At 30.6% G+C, this 22,570-nt stretch overlaps 8 protein-coding genes across 8 annotated transcripts, besides 2 other annotated features; 3 read left to right on the top strand and 5 right to left on the bottom strand.

Annotated features, from left to right (window-relative positions):
• Positions 1–142: 142 nt before the first annotated feature.
• On the bottom strand, positions 143–2,518 carry TVAGG3_0047700 (guanylate cyclase protein; the record flags this gene model as incomplete). Its single annotated transcript, XM_001327047.1, has 1 exon — positions 143–2,518. The coding sequence occupies one exon, from the start codon at positions 2,516–2,518 to the stop codon at positions 143–145; it is 2,376 nt and encodes a 791-aa protein (XP_001327082.1).
• Positions 2,519–4,110: 1,592 nt separating this feature from the next.
• On the bottom strand, positions 4,111–6,185 carry TVAGG3_0047690 (uncharacterized protein; the record flags this gene model as incomplete). Its single annotated transcript, XM_001327048.1, has 1 exon — positions 4,162–6,180. The coding sequence occupies one exon, from the start codon at positions 6,178–6,180 to the stop codon at positions 4,162–4,164; it is 2,019 nt and encodes a 672-aa protein (XP_001327083.1).
• Positions 6,186–6,630: 445 nt separating this feature from the next.
• On the top strand, positions 6,631–8,212 carry TVAGG3_0047680 (Rab guanyl-nucleotide exchange factor protein; the record flags this gene model as incomplete). The annotated part of the gene is made up of 1 exon (XM_001327049.1): positions 6,646–8,172. One exon carries the CDS (start codon positions 6,646–6,648, stop codon positions 8,170–8,172), a length of 1,527 nt encoding a protein of 508 aa, XP_001327084.1.
• Positions 8,213–8,375: 163 nt separating this feature from the next.
• On the bottom strand, positions 8,376–10,462 carry TVAGG3_0047670 (SMR domain-like family; the record flags this gene model as incomplete). Its single annotated transcript, XM_001327050.1, has 1 exon — positions 8,563–8,949. The coding sequence occupies one exon, from the start codon at positions 8,947–8,949 to the stop codon at positions 8,563–8,565; it is 387 nt and encodes a 128-aa protein (XP_001327085.1).
• Positions 10,463–10,544: 82 nt separating this feature from the next.
• Positions 10,545–10,565: a mobile genetic element.
• Positions 10,545–10,565: a terminal%2Cinverted (terminal inverted repeat of Kolobok-N2_TV transposon ID:TVAGG3_0047660).
• Positions 10,566–10,586: 21 nt separating this feature from the next.
• On the bottom strand, positions 10,587–12,738 carry TVAGG3_0047650 (calcineurin-like phosphoesterase family; the record flags this gene model as incomplete). Its single annotated transcript, XM_001327051.1, has 1 exon — positions 10,786–12,738. The coding sequence occupies one exon, from the start codon at positions 12,736–12,738 to the stop codon at positions 10,786–10,788; it is 1,953 nt and encodes a 650-aa protein (XP_001327086.1).
• Positions 12,739–12,914: 176 nt separating this feature from the next.
• Positions 12,915–14,219, top strand: TVAGG3_0047640 (Ankyrin repeat family; the record flags this gene model as incomplete). The annotated part of the gene is made up of 1 exon (XM_001327052.1): positions 12,915–14,219. One exon carries the CDS (start codon positions 12,915–12,917, stop codon positions 14,217–14,219), a length of 1,305 nt encoding a protein of 434 aa, XP_001327087.1.
• Positions 14,220–14,286: 67 nt separating this feature from the next.
• TVAGG3_0047630 (uncharacterized protein) lies at positions 14,287–15,711 on the bottom strand (the record flags this gene model as incomplete). Its single annotated transcript, XM_001327053.1, has 1 exon — positions 14,287–15,711. One exon carries the CDS (start codon positions 15,709–15,711, stop codon positions 14,287–14,289), a length of 1,425 nt encoding a protein of 474 aa, XP_001327088.1.
• A 1,832-nt stretch (positions 15,712–17,543) lies between these two features.
• Positions 17,544–22,161, top strand: TVAGG3_0047620 (morphogenesis protein SOG2-related family; the record flags this gene model as incomplete). The annotated part of the gene is made up of 1 exon (XM_001327054.2): positions 17,544–22,079. The coding sequence occupies one exon, from the start codon at positions 17,544–17,546 to the stop codon at positions 22,077–22,079; it is 4,536 nt and encodes a 1,511-aa protein (XP_001327089.1).
• Positions 22,162–22,570: the final 409 nt, after the last annotated feature.

Genomic DNA, 22,570 nt, shown 5'->3' with positions numbered 1-22,570 from the left:
AATAACAAGAAAATGAAAATACCAATTGTTCCAAATATTATAACCCAAAAGATAACATCTTTAAATGTTGTAGATGTATCAGATTCTCTTGATGCATATACAGCAATTTGTGTTAAAATAGAATTATATATTGATGGCAAGTTCAAAACTGTTTCACACATTTCATGATTTCACCAATGAAACTTGTTGTTCTCAACATCTGTCTGTAGACGTATCCGATGTCTCCTCTCTCTGGAAGATTGCCTTGGTTAACAGCAGATCCATTATCATTACAATACGTAATGGCACCACTCAATATGAAATCCTTTGATAACTCAATAAGTTTGAAATCATTTTTAGCCAAATTTGCCAAACTTTGGCCCATTTCATTTATCATTTTAATTCCATCTCCAATAGATGATGTTTCTGTTCTTGGATCAACACCAACTGTTGCTTTAATAACTTCAGGAGAAGGAGCAATTCCTATACTTAATGCCCATAATTTAGAAACAGATAAGAAACCAACACAATACGATTCAAATGATTGTGCCATGTTTGATATTAATCCACACATGTTTGAACGACTCTTAAACAAGAAGAAAGAAACAACGAACATAATAATAGATGCAACAACAACAGCAATCATCTTAGCGATAATAGCAACTTGTAATGATACTAATGATCGTGATGTAACATTATCAATTGCTCTTCTCAAAGCAAATCGAAGTTTTGGTTTTGAAAAAACTCTTGATGCTTGTTCTTCATCGCAATCTTCTAACATGATAGCTAATGATTGACTTGATGAAGCTGATGAGCTAGAATTTGATCCGTTACCTGATTTGAAGTTAACAACTTTTTTGCCTCTGTAATCCAACAAATTGTTTTTGATGTAAACAGGGAATAAATTTACCATTGATCGAAATGCGTAATCAATAGCAACATTTGAACCTCTCTCCATCGATTCCGCTCTGTAGAACCAATTTGCGCCTTCTTGGAAATCAGTACGACACTCAATCAAATATCTAGAAAATTCATATGCCAATCTAATACTGTTTGGATATTTGTCCATTGCTTCAAGACAAATTCCAAGTGTTTTTTGATTGGCAGAATAAAATCCACTCAACGCGTCAATTGATAATTCTTGGTTGTTTTCCATTGCGCGTAAGAAGAAGCCTGAAATGGCTTGAGACATTTTATTAGTTGCTTTCTGTACTTCAGCAAAATCATAATTGGATTGTCTCGTTGCTGATGATTGTCGAAGAATGTGGATACGTTTTATTTGATAGAATAAATATCTTTGTGAAAAACTTAAATCACTGTGTTTGTTAATAATCGAGACATAGTGATTAAGTAACTGTGATTCTGAAGGGAAGAATGATAAGAACTGCGCAATTCTTACAAATGTTGTTGTTGTTGGATGAGCTGTTGTGATATCTCGAAGTAATTGCCATTGTATGAACTCTTCTGGCGAATCTTGAATGGCAATCATCAATATTAACAATTCTCTGGCTTCAGTTTCCATTGGACGTTTGGTAAGAATGAATTTTCGGAACTTTTTGTCTAATTGAATAAAAATTATTGTAAATATGATGAAAGGAACAAGACATAAGACAAATTTGACATAGTTATTGAATGGTATAAGTGTAATTATGACGTTCATAAACATCTGTAGTAGCATTCCTTGGAAGAATCCGTTCATATTACAATTAATGAACGGTAAACCTAAAGAAAAGAAGAGAATAAGTAGTAAAAGAATACCTGTAACAGCTACTAATGCGTATTTGGTCCAAGTATTGAAGAAAACAAGCATTCTACTGACAAAAATTAATCCGCAGGTTAAAAGCGTAGTTAAGATGAATAATGTACCGTCCCATTGGACAAATATGGTATTTTCGAGATAGGCTGTTGAGGATCTGAAGATAATGTCAATGTAATAAAGCATCGAACTTGAAATGGCAGCAAGAATAAGGAATACCAGTAAAACAACTTGTGTTCCTGTAAAGTCACCATCAAACACGGCATTGAACTCGAAGGATAAGCTAAAGAAGATTGGAATTAAAATAACGTGATTTAGCGTACTTATGAGGAATCTGGTTAATATAATTGCGCCTTTATCGAATGATTTATTTAAATGATAGACTAAAAGCATGCAAAATGTCCAAATGAAAGTAAACAAGGAAATTATAATTACAATCGCTTGAGGAATGCCTGAATTGAAGACTTTCGAGTCACCAACGCCAAAGTCAGCGACGTATGTAATATATCTGATAATTTTCGCACCGACATTTGACGAATTCCAGGAACCAAAGTCCAAATAACATGCTGATGAAATAATTTGCTGAACAAATATAATAAACATAACAATGCGTGCAAAATGTCTATTTTGTGGAGCAATTCTTGACATTTCATCAAATAATGGGAAAATTGAATCGTATGAAGTCGATAATGACAAATCAATCATTTCCTGGCTCGAAAGGAAGCTCGCAGACATTGAGCGTTGCGAGCGAGAACCTTCTTCGCCTATCAGAGGTACGTTCATATCAATTCAGGGGAAAAAAATTTGTTACACAAATTTACATTCAAATTGAATTTTCAAAAGAAACGTTTTTTAAAAATCAAACAAAAATCGCTCATAAGAATTAATGATCAATAAATACTCTACTGTTTGTATTCTCATTGAGAGGTTTGCGCAATTTTTTACAAAAACGTTTGGAATGGCTTTATTATCAATGTTGAATGATAGTATTTTATCAGGCTAAGGGTTTCGTTTTGCGAAAAAAACGTACAATACGCAATTTCGCTAAAAAAACATTTAGCTAGCAATTTCGACATTTGACTCCACTCAAGACGTCACTTTTTTAATTTTGCGGTATCATATTTTTGGAAAATCTTTATGAATATTATATAAAAAGTCTCTTTAATATATATATTTCATATTTTTATCGATTTTTAAAGTTTTTGCGAAAAGTATTCAATTATTTTTGCTATTTGGTCGGGTAAATGTCAGATTTGCGACATTTTCTGATATGATATTCAGATTCTACGTTGATAATAATGCTTATAGAACCCTCTTGCTATTGTGTCAAAATTGCGAAACCGATAGCAAAAATATCTCGCAATATCAAAATTGAGATATTGAGTGAATTATGCATTATAGAGATTAAAAATCTGATTTGTGAAAACATCTCATCAGTTTCTAGCTAATTCAAAAATCTTTACTATCTTATTCGATTAAAATGAAAAGGGAATAGTTTCATTATGCTTTAAATGACAGCCTTATAATATAATCATAGTTTTCGCTCAATATGCAGCATTTTTTTTTCGAAATCTATGGTCAATATCCTAAATACTGATTGCTTTGCATTCATATCTCTTACATTTTCTATACCCACATCACTATTCATTGCTATTCCTATCTTTTTCATTTTTGTTTGTTTCTCATAATTTCTCAAAAAACACGATAACTTGATATTTGTAAATATCATACTTTATAACGTAAATAAGAACTTGACCTATTAAGAAAAGCAGTAATGAAAAGAAAATCTGAAATTCATAAAAATTACAAGTTTCTGATGACAATTAGCTTAATTAAACCAGGTACAAGATTATATAATTGTATTTTCTATCCAATTATCCATATAATATCTTATCCAGAAAAAATAACTTGATCAATACCAAATGATTTTTTAACTAGTAAATAAAGTATTTTCTTTACACACACATTGTATATCATAGTTTTTTTTTTGGTTTCGCAAAACATCCAAAAACAAATATGCTATAAAAGTGACAATTTTAGCAAAACGAAACCCTTATATCAGGGAAAAATTCAACATTCAACATTTTTTTTTCACCGAAAAATTCGCATTTGCTACAGGCATTGATATAACCTTGGATTAACAATTCTTTATACTAATATATTAGAGCAGAGCATATTGTTCGTATATTTCTTTAATGTTTCTGAAGTTTTGATGGTTCAATGAAAACAAACTCAAGTCAATAGTAGAGGTTTAGAGAGTGATAACACCAACCTCTCATTCTTCATTTTATTAAATATAAAAATACATTATTTAAACAATTGCATAGAGATTACGATGGTCAACTTAGTAAAGTTGAAATAAAAATGATCGTACAAACAAAGATAGATAGTTTAATAATTAATATACTAATAAAAAAATAAATAAATTAAAACTTAATTAAAGGTGTTGTTGACATACTCATGAATTTCGCGAGTAACTCACGATCTTCGGTGATCATTGACAACAAACTTGGAACAAATTGAGACCATTGGTGGTGGAAAGGTTGTGGAATCAAATCCTCGAAGGATCCATTGAAGACAGTACTATTCATATAGATTGCCGTCCTCAAAATCCACTTTACATCAAAAACAGCGATGAAAAATATAGTTAATTGCTCTTTTTTGTCTGTATCGTTGACATCTGCTAGATTCTCGATTGTTTCGAAGAGGTGCTGCATGACAACTACTCTTTCGAAGAAAGAATTTTCTTTTTTGATGCTTGTCAACGTAAATGACAAAGAAAGAAAGATAGAATGCGTTGAATTATTCGGAGGATCCATTTGTACGGATCTATTATGATAAATCAGTTTGGAAAATATGGTCTCAATTTTTTCTATGTCACTCTGAATATTTGAGAAGGCCACGGCTTCAGCCAACGATAGGTATTTAATGAACTTCCAAAACCTTAATTCTCCGGATGCAGGGGTGTTTAAAACTTCCTTTATAGTTTTCGGAATATCGCTATCGATGAATGCTTGCCCTCGGCTGAAGAGATTCAAATAACTTGCTGCTCTGTTCTTCCAACTGAACATTATATCTCTAATCATCATCATTTCCATCAGTCTTTCGAAATTCGAGCCTTGTACGAGCAATCTCTCTGTTTCCATTTGAATTGCGTTATCTTTCAGCTCTTGATTCTTTCCATTTGAGAAAACTACGGAATACTTTGAGTTTCTTTGATATCCAAGAAGAAATTCAACGGGATCTGCTATTTCTTTTTTCATCGTACTCCATATTTTTGTGTACTGGTTGATATTATTCGTGAATTGGTGCTCTTTGAAGAAAATTGGAGGGAAATGGCCTTTTTCTTCAGTATCAACCATGAACTTTGTGAAAAATGCGAAGTGAGAATCAACAAGAATCTTCTGATTTACGTCTGAAACGCACTGTAAATGAGCTGGAAACATTAATGGCATATTAAGTAATTCGTGAACGTCAAAGAGCGTAAGAATCGTTTTGATGGTTGCTCCGGTACCGTCTTTTACGTAAATTGGACAAAGACTGTTTTGGCTTTGTTCTAAATCTTGTGGAGTTATTTTACAGACTACGGCTCCTGTTTTCGCACGTATATGTAGTCCTTCGACAATCTCATCGATATCCAAATCTTTGCATTTTAAAATACAAAGAGGAGAAGAATAATATTGTAATTGAATTTGTGGAGCGATAAGATCAAATATGAGAATAGTCCATAACAGTATCTGGTCTTCTTCATCATAAAATGAGCGTAGAATTCGTAGATGAGGTTCAGGTAAAAGACCAAGAAAATATTGTGATGTAACCATGATTTTATCGACTAAAAACCCTGTTCCTGGGAAATTTGGATAGTAATTCCATATTGATTCGCGAAATAATGAATTAGAAAAGCCTTGAATGTGATCTAATGAAAAAAATACGCGAAATAGGGAAATTTTGTTATCAACGTTGATATTTTTCGAAGCACTGATGTAGAAATCTGCGGCTTTATCACATAAATATTGATTGGTAAAGAAGCCAAAAATAATTGGAAATCCAATATTACATAAATACTTGAAATTGGGTAGAGTTGATATCAGCTTCATGTTTTTCACAATATTCTCTTGTGAATCCCATAGGTATTCGAGTAAATATGAAAATGTTTGCACTTGTAAAGAAGAAAATACATTAAATGGATCGTCGGGATATTGGTATGTTGTTAGTTGTTTTAGGATATGCTCGTTAAATGTGTTTTTACTGTATTTTCTCCTGTGAGAAATTAACATGATCGTTTGGCGCTGTAATAATATATCCGAATTAGAAATTTCCTCAATTTGAGAACATGTCGTGTTGTATGATCTTAAAATTCTGGTAGGGACTTGCTCCCGAAGTTGAGATAAGAGTTCCATACGAGAGAAAAGTGACATGATAAATGGATACACCGATTTCAGCATTTCGTAATAATATATAAGTCCATATGTCACCAAAAGAAATTTATGAATAGTTGGAGGATCATGGTAAAACAACAAAGATTATTTTCACAATTTGGGCAATTCCCCTTAATATCCTTTGGATTTCGGAGTTGATTTGATGATACTTGTTAACCTGTGGGTGAGTTCATAGCCCATCTCATTACACAATACAAATTTCATGTGAATTAGTCGTAATTCAAGCAAATGCAGATATGGCTATAAAAACGTATGTTTCAACTCAAATATATTACTCTATCTACATAGCAGATATCAAAAAATTGGGTTGAATAAAATTTCGATAAAGAGACTTTTCTGATCAAAAAACAACAGGAGGGAGATTGATATCAGCCATGTTCATAGGATTTTGGATAATTCATCCAACAAAGATCTGAAATCGATTGTTATCCAAAAGTTAGGAGAAAAAAATAAAATCAAAAATAAAAAAAAATGTCCGATTTTGTACCTAATGATAGTGAATTTAAGAATTCTTGGGATATAGCAGCGCCAATCTTTGATCACTTCTTTATAATCGGACCAAACGATTTAGATAGCATTGATAATCCAACAAATCTTTATCATTATCCTGATGTCGAAGCAGATATCAATTTCGGCAATCTTATTTTCCCTGAAGGATGTTCAGCAGGAACTAGAAATTTTGCTTCAAACAGAGCAGTCAAAAGCGAAATCGGAAAACCAAATCAAATTTTAGATACCTTTATTTACTATAAAATGGAGGGTACAGCCCCATTTTTCGTATATGCTTGCATTATCAAATGCTGCCCATTTACTTATCCAGCAGTTTCTAAAAATTCGGAGTATTTAATCAAACAAATGCAACAATATCGCGACAATCATACAGATGTTCCTGAGTTCAAGTGTGCATTTCTTTTCTGCACATCTCATCCGTTCCATGATTTGTTTTTCGGCTTGATTGATACTTTAATTAACATTGAATATCAAACACGAAACACAGTTATCAATTTAAAGATGTTGAATGAGAATGCTCCAGTACCAACAAACGTTACTCCCGACAACTACTGGCCTTTATCCACTGTTTCTGTAAGAGAAGCTTTCTTAACAGCATTGTACAACACGATTTTACCAGTTTTCGATGAAACAATCGCCATTAGATTTAATTACTCCAACGTACCTCCTTTCGCATGGAAAATGCCAAAGCGCGAAGAAATTGCTTATTCTCCATCAGCTGTAGGCTATGATTTAATTATGTCATGGATCAGCGTTGACCAGTACATCAGATTATTAGAATCAATCATGCTTGGAAGCTACGTTTTAGTTATTGGCGACAATTTTGCCAATATTACAAAAACAGTTTCATTTTTACCAACAATAATTATGCCATTCATATGGACATCTGTCATTGTCTCATTTGTTCCTGAATCTATGCTTGAATATTTAGATTCTCCGGTTCCATATATTTATGGAGCATTTACAAAGAATATTAAGGGCAGAAACATCAATGAGAACACAGTTGTTGTCTATATCGATGAAAAGAGGTTAGATTTTCCGCCAACAGAAATAAAAATTCCAGGATATTTGGATTTGAAGTCTAAGTTGGAACAACCAATAAACCATCTCAAAACTAAGATGAACTTCGAAACAATGATGAAGATTTTGAAGATTACTTCCGGCCATATTTATGATAATATCACGAAAAAGATGGAACAGACTTTGGAATGCAGATTGGATGCTCCTAACCCAGGAACTCACTTCCATGATAAGAAATTCTTGGATCTTTACACTGGAGAAGAAAGAGAATTCATTAAAGAATTAATGGGCTCTCAAAACTTTGATTGCATTGTTTCTAAGCTATGCTTAATCAATACTGGCCTGAATTTAGGTAAAGGAAGTACTCTCAGTGGATTGGGAGAATGGGGAGCTTCAATTGAAAACAAATCTTCTCCAGGAAAGAAGAATCCAGCTCTTTTGCTTAATATTTTCGATCCATATGCGTGATTTTTGTTTATTTTGTAAACATTATTTGTTTATTCGTTTTAAATTTGAATATTATTTTTTTCGCTTTTATAAATAAAGGAAATTCAAGTTGTTCATCATATTTCATGCAATAACTTTAGGTTTGGATCCATCAAACAATCAAAATATATTTGACAATGAAAACAATAATGAAAATAAATATGAATAGCTTTTTGCTCAAATGATATTTATTCATTCCTCAACAAGTTAATTTGAATAAATGATATTTCAGTCCATTGGTTGTGATTAGAAATTTATTGATTTTATATTTGATGATTCACTGATCAATTATTAGTAATTATTCCCTAAAACTTATCAGTGATGAGGTAAACAAATAGATTTTTGTAAAATAATATACATCTATAATTTATTTTATGGAGTTTCAGCAACATTGATTCTTGTAGCAACAACAATACCATGATTCTTTTCATGATCCTTGAGAGAGTACATTGAATAGCTGTTTTTAGCTTCTTCATAAACTATTGGGTAGATCTTTCTTCCTTTAGCTCCTTCTTCGCAGTGGTTGCCTGCGCCGACAATTAAATTGATGTACTTAACTTCAGGATGATATGTTGGATCTTTGTATCTATCAAATAAATCATGCAAGAGCTTGGTCGCGCTAGCCACCGTGAAATTGTGGAAATCTACTTCGATTGTGTCTGTTTTAGAGCCATGAGGAATTGAAATGAACTTTTTTGGCTCGAAATCTTGACGAAGACCATCACGGCATGGATCACAGCATGTACAAAGGTTACCCATAGTTTAAAAGTGAATAAATTTATCACCTTTTCCAAAAGCAATAAAAAACAACAAAATTTTGAAAGAGTTCGTAAAATAAATTAAAAAGGAAAAGGGAATATCCATAATGTTAGAAATCATTTTTTAATGTCATATTGATCATATAATTCTATTATACCGTAAAGATTTTTTTTGAAAGTGAATTTCACTTTGGACAATAAATGACAAAAATTTTATTGTTCAAGGAATTTTCGCTACAATTTATATCTTTCAACAATCATTTTCCATTATGATTGGGCAGACTATTATTCAGAATACCCTCTAAACGAAAGTTACGTATATAAAAATGAAAAACTTTCTAAAGGTGATGAAAATTACTACGTTCTCAAATGCGAATTTTGTGATAACATTGATTCAGGAGCAATTCGTTTTGGCACATCTAAAAGTACAACTAAACTCTTAGTTGAAACAACAAACTTCGTTAATTGTAGTAACTCCGGTCAAGGAGGAAGTTTGTACTTCTCGAGTGAAGGTGCGTGTGTCCAAAATCGAATAACTAGTTACTCATCAAAAGTAACATCACAAGAAACTTGGGGTGTTTACTGTTATTCAGATGTTTCAGACGAAGAATCATTCCAAAACAAAATACTTTCATCTTCAATCACTAATAGTGGAGATGAAAGTTTCCTTGGATATTGCAATATTTACCTAAAAAATGGAAAAATTAATTTCACAAATTCAAATGTTTCTCAATCAAAAGTATATGCAATAAGTATTTTCCAATTTAATAATTTTAAATCTGAATCAAAAGTTTTATTTTCAATATTTTTTGATAATAATGAGAAATCTACTGGCCATGGTCCTGTTAGGTTTTTTGACTCACCTTCAACAATTCGAATTGAGTCAACGAATTTCCAAAATAATACTGATTCTTATTTAATCCTAGCATCTTCAGCTACAGCATATTTACAAAATTGTTGTTTCGCAAATAACAATATTTCTAAATATTATTTCGATGAATGGAGTGGAGGTCAAATTACAGTTGATAGTTGTTTTATTGATGAAGAAACACCAAAAACATTAGGAACAGTTACAATAAATAACAGAATAAAAGATATATCTAACAATGATAAATGTATTAACTTTATTAAGAAAAAAGAAGAAGACATTTCAGATCTTGATGAAAATCCAAAATATATTAATTTTTCTATTTTATCTCAAAATTTTATAAACATTTCTCGTATAGTTTGATCAAATAAATATGATCTCGGAAATTATGAAAGCTAAGCATATGATATCAAATTAGGCGCAAAAATAACTGGGATATCAAATATATCGTCTGAAATGTAACGTAGGAGAGTTTGAGAGTGTGCTTGTTCCTTTGATATCAAGCACTATATCATCACTGAAAGTTTTGCCTTCATCATTTCATTAAATGATTCAATTTGATGGATTCTATACCAAAAATATTTTAAAGGGGATTAAGGCTGCACTTACATTGACAACTGACGTGAAGCGCCATTGAAATTTAAATATTTCTAGATATTCAAAATTTTGACAACTGACGTGAAGCGCCATTGAAATTTAACATTAAACATCTGAATTGAAGGCCCTGCCATAGGGGCGTAAGTGCACCCTTAACATTTTTTTTATTTTTTATTTTTTTTTATTTTTTTTCACACATAAAAGCATAAAATATTCTAGATAGGATTGACTAGTAAAAGCAAAACATTAATGGATCATAAAATGTGGATTTATAGCAACTTTCCCACCTTACATAGAGGTATAGATTTTATATAAATGATATATACATATAGATATAATTTTAATATATAATCAAATAAACAAAACAAATATTTAAATATAAGGAGTTTGGTTTGAGTCACTTGTAGAAGGATTCAAATTATCAGCGGTCAAAGAATCCTGCACTCTCTTCTTTCTGTTTATTATTCTGTTGACTAAAATCAGAGAAAACAGAATTCCAGGAGTAAACATCCACGTTATGCTTGTCCATGCCTTAGCAACACCAACAAGTTGTGTGATAAATACATTAATAAGCATGCAGTTGCCAACAAACTGGATAATGATAACTGACAAGTCAACAACAGTTAATAACGAAAATTTAGTGTAATCATTAACCATTGCTGAGAGGAATATGTTGGCGAACACAATGAGTATCATGTATGAATCAAATAAAATGGCACCAGATGGTTCAACCATCAACTTTCCAGATGAGAAATACCCAAACATGGAAACAAAGCCTTGTTTGCCATCGAACTTGGTGAATCCGAATGGAACAAAAATCATTATGATAAGAACAAAGAACAAAACTAAGCGAAGCCATAGAGGATTTAACAATAACCTCGTTCTAAGGACAACAAAGCCAAAGATGGTGAAAATGAGGGTATCAAAGGAACAATATGTTGATGAAATGAGCCATATTTCAATCCTCTTGCGAAGTTTGCCGAGAATTGAAATTTGATTTGACAAATCAAAGGGAAATAGAACGAAAACCATGATCGATGAGAAGAATCCAAGTAATATGTAGCCAAGAACAAACATAGAGTGGATAATTCCTGGATTTTCCTTCCTAGATCCAACAACTTTGCCGTTAAAGCATTCTAACTCTTTTTCGAAGAATCCTGTGAAATGTAAACTATATTTGCCTTGTTTGGCCGGAAGCATGGCCGTATAAACCGCCAAACCGTCTTTGACAAAATGATTGAATTTCATCTTGATTCCATCGACCAAAATCTCTGTATTTGAATCGTTCGTGAATGCAAGAACCTTTACGTTGGTCTGGTTGTCGTTAAAGTACGATTGGCCGCCAATTTGATCATAAGGTGGCGGATTAACGACTAAAGCCTTTACTTCGTCTTTGGTATTGAACGTATGGTATACAGAGTTTCCATTGTCTTCAGTAATGATGCCAACGACAGCATGGGTCGTAATATCGCAAGCAATAATTTCTGTAGCGTTTTTGTGATGAATTGGTGATGTTTTAGGTGGATGTGTGTGTCCTGTAATCAAAAATGTGACTCTTGATTCAGAAAGAATCTGAATAAATGACTTTCCGGAAGAAGATTTTGAAGATTCAATAAGGAAGCAAACTGGGAAGTGGAGGAGGGCATAAATATGGGTAGCATTTGAAGCATCATGGACTGCCTTCTCGAACATGTCAAGAAAATGCTTATCAAGGTGAGTATAGAAATCATAAACAGATCTTGGTAGAGGGAATCGCATTGGATTAAGTAGTATGAAAGCATTGTCATCAATGTATACAATGGAACATGCAAACTCATCAAAAGTAAGGTTCTTTATCTTGGAATAGTAATTTGAGTATTGAGGGAAGTCATTTTCGGCAGAATCGAATGAACTTATATCCCACATGTCATGATTACCTGAAATATCAAGGATAGTTGTGAAATACTGTGAGGCATTCCTTGTAATATTATGATACATTTCGTGTTCTTGATAATTACGAGATGATACTTGCTTCTTACCTGGTTTCCAGTTGTTTACAAGATCACCAGCGATCACAACATATTTTGATTTCAATTTTCTTGCCATTTCTAAGCCTTCTTCGTAATGTCTGTCGCGCTGATCATACCATACATGGACATCTGTCATTACTGCAAAGTAGTTTGGATCAGAGTTGTTGTCGAATGGAATTTGACGATCTAATCCTTGAATTGGAAGTGATGAATATTTAATTGGGAATACTAATCGAATGATAGTTGGAACTAAGATTAAGACAATCCACATATACTTGGAAAGGCATAATTTACACTTTTTAGGTTCGTGATCCATAAAAATAAAAAATTCTGATTGACCATTTTGTAAAGTTAACAAAAATTGAGTAGTACGATAATATCATTGAAATTTGTTTCAGAATTGTCAGATATATCCTAATAATGCAATGATCATTATTTAATGAAAAAAGAATTTCAAAATTTTTTTTTCCAACATATTTTTTTTTTCTCTTCATGACAAATAATTTAAATTTACAAGTTAATAATGACTTTTTAGAAGCATTTGAGAATGATAATGTTGATGACATGGAGTTAATTGGAAATATTGAGTACTTAATGTCCTTAGAAGCCAAAAATAAATTAAATTATTTTCAATATGCTTGTTTTCTTGGGAAAAATCAAGTTGCCGCTTACTTTGATTCTATTAATAGATACATTTACAGTTCAATTGATCAATTCGGAAACACTCCTTTGCATCTTATCGCATCAAACCCGAAAAATGAAGATTTCCAGTTAGCAGAATACTTCATAAACAAATATAAATCAGAAATCTTACATTCTAGGAACGTTTTCGGCTTAACTCCTTTTCATGTTTCATGTTTGCAGTCAAACATCAATTTTGTCAAATATTTACTTACGAAATATTCCAAAGAAATCGATTTGACCGATGAAGAGAACATTTTTAAGTTGTCTCCTGTTAATTGCGCAAAGAAAGCTAATTGCAAGGAAATAATAGCTTTACTTACAAACAAAACAGCCACTGAACAAGAACAACCACAAATCATCAACAATTCAAACGTTCCTACAAATGAAATCGAAAATAATTCTGAATTACTTAATAAGATCAAGGAATTAACATCAACAATTAATACACAAGCCAATACAATTTCTGAGAAAGAAAAAGAAATCCAAAAATTACAAAAGAATATTATTTCATTAAATCAACAAAATGAAGCATTAAATAAGGAACTAACACAACAAAAATCTATTAAAAAGCAACTTAATGAATTTTCTAAAGAAATTTTCAAATTTGAAGGAAAAGTCAATACAATTAACAATTTACAGAGAGAACAGATCAGAAAATGTGAGAGTGAGATCCAACAAAACCAGTCACTTATTAAATCTTTAGAAGAAAATAATAATTTGTTGAATAAATTATTAATTTCAAGTAAAGAAGAAGCACAAGGTAAACAAGAGGAGCTAATGACAGAAAACAGATCTCTGGAGGAAAATTGCCATAAATTAGAAGCTGAAAAGAAAGAAATTCAAAAATCTTTCGAAGCAAGGATTCAAGAACTGAATAATAAATATTTAGCTTGCGAGAATGAAAAAAAGGCTTTGACTGATCAATTACTTCGCGAAAAATCAGAATTTGAAGAAAAATACAAATTACTTGAGTTACAAACGAATACATTCGTGCTAGCTGATATTGAAATACAGGGATATCATGTTCGGAGGCATAATTACTTAATTCCGACAATAATATTTTGTATAATTTTTTCAATTTTAATTCTTATGATTATTGGTTATAAGAAATAAATAAAAAGTTAATAAATATCGCATTTTTAAATATAAAAATTGATTAAATCGAACTTTTTTTTTAATCTCAAACTTTATAAGGATCATCACCATTTCCAACATTATTATTAGCATCATCACCATTTCCAGCATCAATATTGTTATCTTGAACTTCATTATTGTTGACAATTGGTTCAACGTTATTATTTTGTGCTGATTCAATATCATTATAAGGAGATGATTCAGCTTTATTATTTTCAACGTTTTTAAGTGAACTTTCCGTGTAATAATCACTCGAGTATGATGAAGAATAATACTCATTTTGTTCAATTTGATCTTCTTGATTAGTTTGAGGGGCATCATTATCGGCAACTTCAACTTCATATGGACAGCATCCGAAACGACAGCAAGTGCAACTATCACAAAGAAGGAAGCATAAACAACATTGGCATAAATCTACTTCGCATTTGTTTGGACTTTTTGTTTGCTTATATTTATAAAAGCAACAGCATTTTAGTACTTGTGTTGTAACAGTTCCATCTGGATAATTTTCTACTGTTCGAGCATATCCAAAAATAGTTAATTTAGGTAATGTGCAGGCCCAACATGTATAGTATGCTAAACAAAGTCTTGCTTTTCTATAATAACCTATCAGGGTGAAAAATGCTCCCAATAGAATAGCAGGAATCGTATACAAATAATAGTATTTCGGACGTATCCAGTCTGCTGTGTTCAAAATGCCAGACGAATTAACATGAATATAAACTGCTTTGTCTTTTGATTTATTTGAGAAAATCTCTATTTTATCGATATCTTTTGAGTTGATTACATGTTTAAGTTTTTTCGGATTATCTTCTCTATACAGAATAGAATAAACAGGATTAGTGAATTCACCAGCAACGTTATTATTTAAAGAACCATCAGCATTATTTGTTTTGGCAATTGCTGAATCTGCGTTAGTAATTGATACACTTCCTTTGATGAAACCTGATACAATGCAAGTTTCGTCTGTTTTAGAATTGTTCAATGAATACTCTGTATCCCCACCAAGTGTAATTATGTATTTGCAAACAGACATATTAAAACTATAAACTACAAAACTGCAAGTTGCTTCACTTAAATAGCTGTATAAAGAAAGAGTTCCTGATGTATTGAATAAGATTGCATTATAGTGTTTAGTGTCCAAAATATTTAATGTAGTATTTCCACTGGTTGCTGTGCCTTTAATAGAGTCATGTTTGAGGAACACAATGTAAGTTCCTTCTGGAATATTGAAATTTTGTGGTGTTTTAGATAATTCTAGTGTATTCAGACCTCTGAAAAATGAATTTTCAAGTGGTTCAGCGATTTTAACTGATGTACTTGTGAAATAATGATAATCACTATTACTACTTATCATTAGATATTCTAAATGTTCTTTTCCAGTTTGAATATTAGAAATTAAAATTTTTGCTGCAGTTTCGTTATCTGCACAATTATATTGAACACATAATGAATTAATATCAGTTAACATTTCATAATTGTTTGCATTAAGAACTTGATTTTGAGAAAAATCAGAAATTGCATAAACAAAATGTGCAATTTCTTCTGAGCTCAGTGATAAGTCTGCATGAAATGTATTTTGACTATAAATAACCAAACAGTAGTTAATTTCAGCATTATTTGAATTATTAAAAACATTATACTCATAAAGTGTATTTTCAGATGGGTTTATTATAAATTCAACAAATGTGCATGATTTTGAAAGTTTAACAATCTGGAAAAACAAAATAAAAGTATTTTCATTGTAAAATTCTAGCGTTGAGTTTTGGACTTTGAATATGCTGCTTTGTTTCATTTTGTTTATATAAAGGTTTTGATCTGAATTTGATAATATCATATAATATTCATATTCGTCTTCAAAAGGAAATTCAATTTTTAAGATTGGGTAATCAGGACCTACGCTAATGTTATATAAGCCAGTTGATGTGATATGCAGTTCACTGTGAACTATAAATAGTAAAAGAAATAGCATAAAATGCTATAACGTAAAATATTATTGAATCAATTCAATAATTGAGAGGAAAACCGAAATTAAATGAAGTGTTTATCGGAGAATAGCTTCATATTCATTTCTAATATTCAGAAGAAATATATTTTCCAAATTGTGAATGAACGTAAATCTCACAAAAAATTCAATTTATGTGACGTTGTGATAAATTTATGCGACGTTGTGATAGTTTTTCTCGGTTGGTGAAATTACACACCTCAGATTAAATATTTAATTTCGATATGTTACTTTCACGTGCTATATTCAAAAACATCACTTATAGTTTTTTTTTCATTAATTTTATGTCAAATTAATTACCTCTTATGATTTATCATTCATAATTATGAATATTGCATAAATGTCTACATTCATTGACAATACTGTTTATGTCATTGATCCAGCATGATCAAGCAAAATGCACTATTATCTCCTTTTCGAAATCAGCTACTGTTCAAATGCCAGGATGTGCATGTATAACAAGAAGATGTATCAGCAACAGATTGTACATGCAAGAACCTTTCGAAAAAGAACATCAAGAAATAACCGAAGTAGCAAAAATAATAGTAAAGAAACAACTGAAGTTCTTATTTCTCATGGTGCAGATATCATTTTAACAGATAAACATAAAAAACTGCTCTTCATATGGTAACAGTAAGTAATAGTGAAGAAACGACAGAGTTTCTTCTTTCATATGTTGCATATATCAAAGAAAAAAGTTATGATGGGTTCTCCGTTATTCAATATGTACCAAAAAATAATAGTAAAGAAATCGCTGAATTTCTTCTTTCATATTCTGCAGAAAACAATGAAACAAGATAAATCTGGAAAAACACTCTTCATAAGGCAGAAGAAAATAATGTTAGAAACTGCCTATGCTCTCTTTATATTAAAGATTTTACATAAATCTTGCATGATATTATAATAAATCAATTGCTAACTAAATGTAGATGAAGCTTTGAGTTGGGTGTAAAGAAATAATCAGGTATATAACTGATATCATGGTGCTTTTTATACCATATTGAAGTTACAATTTATAAAAATTTCTCCAGACTAAATTTTCGAGTTCAAAGAGATTGCTCTCTAATGGAATCTTTATTTTATGTGAATGTATGATAATGAAGTTTCAAAAATCTGTGATAACAACAAATTTTCGAATTTAATTTTCCAGAATTTGTATATTTCAATTGATTGATGAATAATAATTCTGATTTTTTTACCTAGTTTATTATTATAAACTCCAGTCAAAATTTTGGAAATAGAAAAAAATAAACTCATGCCGTTTTTTCCGATTTTACAAATTTTTTATATTTTTATATATGAAACCGGCTCATGGATCTAAAAAGACCAGCAGCCATCTTTCAAACATTAAAAGAACAAAGAAAACCAAGAAAATCGGGGAGAATCCTGTAGCACAAAGCAATATTGTCTCAAATCAAAATATTGAAAATAAAAATGCAGAAAAATCTCAGAATCCGACTGCAAATATAAAATTAGGTGGAGTACCAAAGCAAAAAACAAATTCTGGCAAAAATAATAATTCTGCATCTTCTTCATCGAGTTCTGATGAAAAAATTAAGACAAAGAACAATGCAACCCAATCTAAAAATGCGAATCAAGATATGCAAGCTTCGAGATATCTAAAATCAGTAATTTCTTCTAATGATAAATTGAAACTAGACAGAAATTCAATTAAATCAGTACCTTCTAAAGGAGAACTTATACAACAAAAAGATATTCAAAATAAATCAGATCGATCAAAAAGTAACGAAAATACAATTCCTGAACGAGATATTAAAAAATACGATGTAAACATTTACAATTTCGCATCAGATTTTACTGCAGATAGCTTTATTGGTGTTGATGAAACACCTTCAACAGATTCTAGATTTATTCGTTTCGTTACTCAACGACGTAATCTTGCTACAAATAAGATAGAAACTATAGAAAAATACAAGCTTAAAAGTGGCATAAAAATGACACCTGAACTTAAATTAATTAAAAAACAATTAAATAACGGAACTTACTTTCAGAACAAGAACAAAATGCATAAATCAAAGAAAATACTTTCAAATACACGACGATTATCTGAAATGTTAGATCAAAAAGAAGAAGAAAAATCGAAAGAAAAAAGATTTGGAAACGAAGAGGAAGAAGAAGCCATTTTAACTGATGATCAAGATGCTGATGTTGAAGATAATGATATTGATGATAATTACGAAGAAAAAACTCCAAGAAAATTAAAACAAATCAAATTTAGAAAAACAAAGAAGCGTAAAAACAGTGTATATAGTGATGTTATAGAGGAATACTATTCAAATGAAACAGAATTTACTTCATCAGATATGAAACCTAAAAATGTCGAAAAATATAAGCCATTATTCATTGCAAAGAAGCGTTTTCAACCTGATCCGCCAGAATCAAAGACCGTTCATAGGAAATTAGGAGTAATTGTAGATAAATATGAAGGATCTCTTGATATTCCTAACGATGCAGACTTTATTAAGAACTACGGATCAATAAGGCCACAAATGAAAGAAGAATTCGAAGAAACGAAGATATTACCAAAAGATTATAAAAAGAAAGGTGAAGATAACTTTCCAGCAATAACATTATTGCCAACTGGCCAACATGTTGTCAAGGTTGATGATAAGTTTTACATTGAAAAAGTTGATAATGGTTTTTTGACAAGAATTCGTGCAACAGAAGACGGAAAACGAATCATTTTAGTATCCAAAGGTGATGATAAGAAGAAAGATAGTACTACAAACAAAACAGATAGAAATCCCAATGAGTTTTCAAGTGATGATTCAGATGATGAAACAACAAGTACGACAGCTACTCAATCTTCTCGTCCATCCAACGTCCAACTATTCATATCAAGACAATCTAGTGGTCAAATCCAAAAAACGAGCTCAACTGACAAAAAATTATTATTAAATGACGCCAAACAGAAAGAAAATCAAATCACAAAAGAGAAAAATGATAAGAAATCATTTGGATCTACTAAGAATGCAAAAGAATCATCAAGTTCGAGTGAATCAGAAAAAATCAATAATAAATCAGGCAAAAACAATCAAATAACAAATAATTCTTCTCAAATTGTTAATAATAACATGAATAAGAACGAAAGCAACTCTGAATCTTCTTCATCTGATGAAGAAAAACCAAAATTACAGTTAAACAACGAAAAAGCGATTAAAGAAACACAAAAGAAAGAAGAAAAGAAGTTTTCAGAAGAAGAATCATATTATTATGAGGAAGAAGAAGATTATTCATCAGAAATTCATGTTCCGGAACCAGAAATGAAACAAAATTTCCAAAAATCAGAACCAAAAGAAGAATCTCCGATCTCACAAATACCACAAGCACTTAAATCAATGATTCCTTCACCAATATCAGCCAAACTCACTGATAAATCTAACAGTAATTCCGATAATGAATTCAAAGATTTCTTAAAGTCTTCAAGTGATTCAAATGATGAATCCAGTACTAGTTTGCAGAGTTTGAAGAAGAATCCTGTTGTTAGTTTAAATCAAGGAAATCCAACACCAACTAAAACAGAATCAACAGCATCTAATTCTCCTAAATCTCCACGAGATAGAAGCAAATACAAACCAAAAGATTCTCCACTTCCTAATAAAGAAAATGAAAAACAAAAGAAGAAAAATTATTTATCACTCAACAACAAAAGGAAGAAAGAAAATGACGAAAAGAAGAATCAAAAGAAAATTGAAGATGAAGAATCAGCAAAACGAAAACAAGCTGATGAAGAAAAGAAAAAGAAAGAAGAAATCGAAAAACAAAAGAAACTTGAGGAAGAAAAAGAAGCAAAAATGAAATTGGAAGAAGAAAAATCAAAACAAAAGAAACTTGAAGAAGAAAAAAGAAAGAAACGAAAAGAGGAGAAAAAGAAGAAACTCCAAGAAACAAAACTAAAACAGCAAAGAAAACAAGAAGAAGAAAACAAAAGAAAACAAGAAGAGGAAAACAAAAGAAAACAAGAAGAAGAAAACAAACGAAAACAAGAAGAAGAAAAACAAAGGAAACTTGAAGAAGAAAAGAAAAAGAAAGAAGAGGAAGAAAATAAGAGAAAACAAGAAGAAGAACTTCAAAGGAAACAAAAAGAGAAAGAAGATAAAAGAAAGAAACAAAAAGAAAATAATAAAAAGAACAAGAGAAAACAATCATCAAGTAGTGATAGTTCGGAAAATGATAATAAAAAAGATAAAAGAAGAATTCATGATGTTGATAAAATCAAACTTCCTAACATGGTTGATTATGAACCAGGTGAAGATTCTAATACAATTGATAAATCATCATCAGAAGAAATTCCTCCTCTTAAGTTCAAAGCTCCTCCAATGGAAGCAGAAAAAGATCCAAACCGCAAAGGACCGAATGATTTCGAATCAGAAGATGATGACATAATTCCAAATAGATCTCCTGTTAAACAACAAGAAGAAAAGAAAGAAACAAACGAACAAAACAATTTGACAACTGAAACTTACTATTTCTATGAGGAAGAAGAGATTATTGAATTTGTTGAACAAGCAGCAGAAAAACCAACTGTTCCAAAGATTATTGATATTCATATTTCATCATCAAGTTCATCATCTGATGAAGAAAAACAAGTTCCAGAACAGAATAATTTTGAAAAAGCAAATGAAGTCAAATCAGATAAAGAAGAGAACAGTGATGATCAAAAACCAATTTCATTGTTCAAAGTGAGAGGAGCTAAAACACCTCTTCAACGATCAATTGAGATGCAAACAAAGAAACAGAAACAACAAATTTCACCAAAATCAAGACCAAAAAGAGAAACAAAGAAAGAAACTCCAAAGTCAGAAGATAAAACTAAGAAAGAAGAAAAGAAGATTGAGATATTAATCAGAGAATCATCTTCTTCATCTACATCTGAAAAAGAAAAGAAACAAGAGAAACAAAATATTCCAGTTGAAGAAAAACCTAAAAAGTCATCAAATCCATTCCGAGTTGTTATTGAAGAACCAATTGATGAACAAACAGTCAAACGAAGTAAAAAGCGAGGCAATTCACAACAAAACACAATTTCACCAATGAAACTAGAAATATCTAAAGAAGATCAAGATAAAATGAATGCAATTCAAAGTAAGATACGTAATTCGTTACTTGCAGATCAATCACGAGACACAAACAAAACAAATAAAGATTCATTGGCAGATTCTCCATTTGGAATTAAAAATTTTGCTTCAAAACGTAAAAAAGAGCAATCAAAACAAAGATCTAAAGTTACATTTAATATTGATGAAGAAATCATTAAGGAACATAAACAAAAGTACGATGAAGAAACTAAACCTCGTAAAGAAATTTTAATTGAAGAAAAATCACAAAAAGAAGAAGATAAAACCAATAAATCACCAACTGAAAATAAAGGAAAAGATGATTCAAACAAAGATTTGAAAGAAAGAAATGAAAACAAATCTCTTGAGGAGAAAATTGAAATCAAATTAGATTTCGATGTTGAAAAAAAGAATTCTAATTCTCCAGAAATCAAAGTTCAAAACGAAAACAAAAAGAGTTCATCTGGAAAGAAAGAGAAAGACAATGAAAAGAAAACTAAAACAAGACCAAAAAGAGGAATTTCCAAAGATAAGACTTCTAAAGAAAAAGATGCAACAAAGCAGAAAAGAAGAAATAGTAAATCTTCAAGGAAATCTAAAAACAAATCTTCATCTTCTTCAGATGATGATTTAAGTATTCATGACTTTCCAGAACCGATTAAGAATGAATCTAAAGACAAAAAGTCATCAAAGAATCGAGATGATTTTTCCAATGTTGGATTCAACAAAACAATTTCATCTGATGATTCAATTTAATTATGTTTTTTTTAGTCTATTTATATTTATTTGTATATTTTTGTATATGTTAATGTTGAAATAAATATTTCTCATATTATTCAATATTCTTTCATGATTTGTCTTTCTAATATAACTATTAATTGTGGTAGTTAACTTTGTATAAATATTATGGAATCATCAGAAATAAATCATTCTAAATTGCATTCAAATTATACGTATTCTAATCTATAGGTTAAAAAAATATTATATTTGATCAAACTATACGAGATATGTTTATAAGATTATGAGATAAAATAGAAAAATTAATATATTTTGGATTTTCATCAAGATCTGAAATGTCTTCTTCTTTTATCTTAATAAAGTTAATACATTTATCATTGTTAGATATATCTTTTATTCTGTTATTTATTGTAACATATCCATATGTTTTTGGTGTTTCTTCATCAATAAAACAACTATCAACTGTAATTTTACCTCCACTTGCATAGAAATAATTCCCAGAAATATTG

The sequence above is a fragment of the Trichomonas vaginalis genome, chromosome IV, assembly GCF_026262505.1.
Source record: "Trichomonas vaginalis G3 chromosome IV, whole genome shotgun sequence".
Taxonomy (NCBI): domain Eukaryota; phylum Parabasalia; order Trichomonadida; family Trichomonadidae; genus Trichomonas; species Trichomonas vaginalis.
Note: the sequence above shows the minus strand (reverse complement) of the source record. Positions and strands in the feature narration are given on the sequence as shown.